Source organism: Mobula hypostoma, chromosome 6 (genome assembly GCF_963921235.1).
Source record: "Mobula hypostoma chromosome 6, sMobHyp1.1, whole genome shotgun sequence".
NCBI lineage: Eukaryota > Metazoa > Chordata > Chondrichthyes > Myliobatiformes > Myliobatidae > Mobula > Mobula hypostoma.
This window is the reverse complement of record NC_086102.1, coordinates 31,038,765-31,044,764: the sequence shown is the minus strand read 5'-3', so window position 1 is coordinate 31,044,764 and position 6,000 is coordinate 31,038,765. Positions and strand designations below refer to the sequence as shown.

The 6,000-nt window shown below is 39.5% G+C and overlaps 1 protein-coding gene across 3 annotated transcripts in view; it reads right to left on the bottom strand.

The window, feature by feature from the left end:
- Window positions 1-210: 210 nt before the first annotated feature.
- LOC134347901 (uncharacterized) overlaps window positions 211-6,000 on the bottom strand; it is a 65,548-nt gene continuing 59,758 nt past the window's right edge. For all 3 annotated transcript variants that reach the window (XM_063050497.1, XM_063050494.1, XM_063050495.1), the window contains exon 11: window positions 211-2,669. In XM_063050497.1, coding sequence (XP_062906567.1) covers window positions 2,541-2,669 — 129 coding nt within the window. In that variant the 3' untranslated portion in view covers window positions 211-2,540. The remainder of the gene's footprint in view (window positions 2,670-6,000) is intronic.

Genomic DNA, 6,000 nt, shown 5'->3' with positions numbered 1-6,000 from the left:
GCACTTTTGTCTCAACAGATATATACCAATATTAACTTCAAAGTGGCAATTAAATTAGATTAGATTAGATTAGATTAAATTGCCCAATAATTTAAACCTTGCCAAGTAGAAGCAAACATTCCTTCAAGGGGCCCACTAGAAATTGCTTGAACTAAGCTGGCAATGCTGGTGTTATAAGAATCACCCCTTGTAATAATGATCAGAGAGAATCTGTATTAACCAACAAGTAACCTTTATTGTCTCAACTAAAAAGCACTTGGGTTCACAAACTAACTGTGCACACACCCACAAGAATTCCCTGAGCAGTCAATGAAAAGAAAAGGTATTACTCCAGAGAGGAATCTACACTGGCTGGGCATTCCTCGTGGTCCTGATCTCCATCTGTCCGTGGGGTCTTCCTTATCCACAATGGTTCGTCTCTGGTTGCTGGGGAGTTATCGCTGTTAAGTATTTGGAGCTCCTGACTCTTACAGTGTTCCTCATCAGTTGAATTGGTGGACCTCCCCCCTCATTGGCTCAAGGTCACCTGACCTACCTGGCTCACCTTCCTGTTTCTATTCCAGGGCTGCCACCAATGTTTTATGGTTCTTTCCTCCACCTCCCACTGGTGTCTATTTGTTTCTTCTAACTCTGGCTGGTCCAAACCAGTTAAACCAAGCAACCCAGACACTGAACCTAATGAGATTAGAATGCTGCTTTGGTAGGTCTGGCACTTTACATAATAAATAGCTACTTGTCCGAGAATGATCTTGGGTTTAGCAGGCCATTCTCTGAAGCTCCGTGTCCACATTAAATTGCTCTGGTTAGATTATCCCAGCAAAAGAATCAGTTCAGAGGTCAAAAGATTGGGGGGGGGGGGAGATCAAAGATGATTGGTTTGTCTGCTTCCCCTGTCCTTGATTCATCCAAATTCCCTAATTTGTAAACTATAGTTCTTTGTCAACTTCCACTGTCCTTGATTCATTCAAATCCACTAATTTATAGACGAGTTCCTTCTGGCCAACAAAAGTTTTTGTTTGTAACCACTAACACTGAACAGAATTCATTGGTTTGGAAAGTTCAGATAAGTTGAAGCGAAACTTTATGCTCTGATATGGTTCATTCAACAGAAAGTTTTCTGTTTAAAATAAATGTCATCTTGTAACATCTGCCTGAGACATTTTAAAATGACCATACGCATTCCCATGTACTCTATGAAAGGAAAATACTAAAATTGAGTTTAAATAGGTGTATCCTCCAAATGTGCAGATGCCTGCCTGGTAATTATTTGGGGCTGTCCTGACTTTGGCAAGAACCATCTGTGTTGGGTAAAACTATTGACCAAACCCTGGTGTTATTTCTATAAGCTACATCATAATGAGACAAACAGAGTAACTAACTCTTACTGCAATGTGAAACTTGCCTGAACCATCCAGCCACTAAATTATGTCTGGTGTTGAACACAAGTGGTTACAAAAAAAAATATGCAATGCCAGCATAACTGAAGCATAGGCCCTCTGAAGCCGTGTGTTTGCTGCAATGTAGCTGGTAGTTTAGAACTTTGGTATATTTAAAATGGAGATGTTCTTGATTAATAAGGGTGTCACAGATTATAGGGCAAAGGGAGAAGAATGGGTTTGAGGGGGATAATAAATCAGCCATGATGGAATGGCAGAGAAGAATATGGGCTGAATGGCTTAGTTCTACTTCTGTGTCTTGTGGTCTAACAAGTAATTGCTGAGTTCAAGTTAGTAAATCTTGTTATGAGCGGTTGATTGTATTAGTTTAAATTGAGCCTAATAATTTATGCAAAAGTAGGAATTTCTGAAAGGAAATATTTACTGTAGACAACAGTAACATTTTTTCCAAATGTGCTAGAAAGGATTAAGTCTTGCCAGATTTCTTCTTTTCTGAAACTTTCTTTTCAAACTACTTAAAACCATGATTTTCATCCCTATGCTGTATCAATATCTTGCCAATAAATCTCACCTACAATTTGCTTTTAAAATGTCTTCTAGCTCTAAAACCCACTGGCAGTTGAGTAATTCTTTCTTGGATAAGTGCCTGGTAACAGTTGCTAATGGCAAAGACACCAATACAAAATGTACTCTAGTCCAAGTGAGCTGAAACAAGGTCAAGGAGAATTTCTTTGTTTGGTGTTACACAGAGATATTTTTAAAAAAATTGTTGACCTACATTGTTGAAACAAGTTCTCATGGTCCATTTAATTCCATGAAACAAAACCTTAAAATAGATGAGATTTCTCTATTGAAACTAAGAATTCAAATTGTAAAAAACTACTGTTTTGCAATCAATTAATCAACATTAAATTCAGAAATAAAATCATTTTCAAAGAATGATCAAAAGAATGGAAATTAGTAGTTCAAAAACAGGAAATCTGAATTACGCCATCACATTGATTAAGTTACAGCACAAGTCTACAGTGGATTAAATCTGTAAGGTCAGAAATTCATAAGTGAAGCTACTTCAAACTGATTTGATTGGATAAGCATAGTTGGATAATTTAGGCATCAGGCAATAAGTTCCATGCCCCGCCAGCATCAGTCCTTAGAATTTGTTGACCAGTTATATGGAAGATAAACAATTTTGACGATTTCATGGTCCCTGAGTTCTTTCAGTGCTTTCTTCTTTGGTGAATCTTGTAGGTGCTCGAACACCCATTGCAGCAACTAAACAGAGAACAAATTATTTTAAATAAGGCACAGTCTTTTACATTGAGGAATATACTTTTTTTAAAGTGAAAATAGGAATACATTTTTAAAAACAAAATAAATTGGAAGTTTTAATATTTAAGGGAAGTGGTAATCTGTCAGTCTGAACTAATATTTCTGGTCACTAAATACATGGATGGGAGAAATATGGAGGCTATGATCTAGGTGCAGGTCAAAGGAACCAAGAAGAGTAACAGTTTGGCATGGACTAGGTGAGCGCAAGAGCCTGTTTCTATGATGTAGTGCTCAGACTGTAATCATATCTAACCAACTGGCCTTAGCACGATTTTTATTTTTTTAAGTATAATAATTAGAGGTGAACAAAGTAATCCACTGTCTGAAAGGGCAGTGGAGCAGAAGTCCTCATGTTTTAGTGAACGCTTTGTGAATGGCAGATATAGGTAAGATGGCAGTGCGTGCAATTACAGCAGCTTCTACAGAGTCAACCAAAGGTGTTATTGTCCTTTCTAAATGCATCTTTTACAATTGCAAGACCCTAATGGACATTAAGAACAAAGTACTCCAGGTCTATCTTCAACGAGTTGCTCGTCGGTGGAGAAACTGAAGGAGCTGGACTTGTGCAACTGCTTGCATCAGAGAGGCTTTGGAGGAGTCAGTGCATGAAGGTGATGTGCAGTGTAACGGTGAGTGATTGTCTTTGTCTCTTCACTGGTGATTGCAAGACCCCAGTGGACAATGTAGATGCAGAATGCTGCAAGTCCAGTTCTCTGATTTTAGTAGACAGTGGGGGAGCTACATGCCCTCGATTGTAGCAGTGTCACCTGTTTACAGCTGCCCAGGAGAGAGGTGTCAGAACTGGTGCGCTCCACTGGGACCAAACTGGAGACTCTGCTGCCCACCCCCCCCCACCCCCATTGTTCGCTGGACAGAAGCAAAACTGTTTTGTGTTCGACTGCAGATTGCTGCAACGTCCCTGGACTCAGGTTCTTGGACTATTTTTTTTTCCAGTGTGACTACTTCACTGACATGTGCCTTGAGCTGTGTGTGACTGTTAGTACTGCGCTTTAAACCTGGCCAGTAATGCTGGTTCATTTGGCTGTATTTATTGGTATTCACATATGGTTGAATGACAATTAAACTTGAATTTTCTGGGTTTTATTGTGTGGGGGAGGGGGATTTGGGGGTCGATGTGCCTGTTCTGTTTTTGTTCATTTTTTTCTGTGAGGAGGGATCTGGGGGTTGATGATCATGCTGCCGTTCTTTCTCGGTTTCATGGCTAACTAGAGAAAAAGAATTTCTGAGTTGTATACTTTGATAGTAAATAAACCTTTGAACTTGAATGCAGGATTGGATGCTGAGAAATGGGATTTAATCTATTTGTGACACGGAATATTTGAACACCAAGAAAACGACTTCCTCCTTTATACAAAGTTGTTCAGAATCTGAAGTTTGTACATCCTTCCGTGAGTGTCCTCCGCCTGCTCTGGTTTCCTCCCACACTCCAAAGATGTACTAGTTAGGAGGTTAAGTGGTCATTGTAAATTGTTCTGTGATTAAATTTAAGAATCTTAATTTTTTAAGAACTCTAATTGTAATTTGTTCTGGAGAACTCACCTAGTGAGGCATTATGGGTGGAAATGAGAAATAAGCAAGGTATGACAATGTTCATGGGAATATTACAGACCACCCAGCAGTCCAACAGAACAGATTTGTAGAGTGATCGCAGACTGTTGCAAAAAACATAAGGCTGATAGTGGGTGATTTCAACTTTCCATATATTGACTGAATTCCATACTGTAAAAGGACTAGCTGGGATAGAGTTTGTCAAATGTGTTCAGAGAAGATTCCTGTTCAGTACATAGAACTCCCAAAGATAGTGTGTGATACTGGATCTGCTATTAGGGACTGAGACAAGGCAGGTGACAGAAGTTTGTGTACTTTGTGACTGCAATTCCATTAGTTTCAAAGTAAATATGCATAAAAAATAGGTCTGGTCCATGGATTGAGATTCTAAATTGGAGAAAGGTCAATTTTAATGGTATTAGAAATGATCTGGCAAAAGTGGATCGGGACAGGCTGTTTTCTAGCGAAGGTATACTTGGTAAGTGGGAGGCCTACAAAAGCAAAATTTTGAGTACAAAGCTTGTATTTTCCTGTCAGAATAAAAGGTAAAGATAAAAGTATGGAACCTTGGTTTTCAAGAGATATTGAGGCCCTGGTTTAAGAAAATAAGAGGCAGATTTGTAAATGACACCAAGATTGGGGGTATAGTGGGCAGTAAGGAAGGCTATCATGGCTTGCATAGGGATCTGCATCAGCTGGAAAAATGGGCTGAGAAATGGCAGATGAATTTTAATACAGACATGTGTGAGGTGTTGCACTTTGGTAGAACAATGGGATCTGTGAATATAGGTCCATAATATGTTGAAAGTGACATCACAGATAGATAGGGTTGTAAAGAGAGGTTTTGGCACATTGGCCTTCATAAATCAATCTACTGAGTGCAGGAGATGGGATGCTATGTTGAAGAGACCTAATCTGGATTATTGTGTGCAGTTTTGGTCACCTACCTACTGTAAAAACATAAGTAAGGTTGAAGAATTACAGAAAATTTACAAGGATGTTGTTGGGTCTGGAGGACCAGAGTTATAAGGAAAGATTGAATAGGTTAGGACTGAATTCCTTAGAAAGTAGAAGATTGAGAGAATATTTGATAGAAGAATACAAGATTGAGATAAATGGAAGCAGGCTTTTTCCACTGAGGTTGGGTGGGACTACAACCAGAAGTCATGGGCTAAGGCTAAAAGGTGAAAAGTTCAAGGGGAACCTGAGGGGAAACTTTTGAGCTGCCAGCACAAGTGGTGCACACAAGCTCGATCTCAATGTTTAAGAGAAGTTTGGATAGGTGCAGGTCGATGGGAGCAGGTAGATTAAACGGTCAAGGCATGATGGGCCAAAGGGCATGTTTCTGTTCTGCACTTCTCTAGAACTCTATTACGCTAAGGTTGCTGGGTGGTGCGGTTTGTAGGATCAGAAGGGCCTATTCCGTGTTGCATCTTTAAGTAAATAATTTAATGAAGATTGAGTTTACCCCACTGTTAATGTTCATTCAAACACTGGGCCATAGGACTAGATAGCTTACTGCTCCTTCGAGTCTGCGCTGTCATTCATTGAAAACACATCTCATCCTTTAACTCAGCACTATTTTCTTACACTAGCTCTATATGACTTGATTATCTTGATGCCCAGAAACCTTTCTACCTCTGTTTTGAAGTAACTTTGGGAACAATTGAGTGACTTAAGTGTCAGCTGGGGAGCACTTTGACCA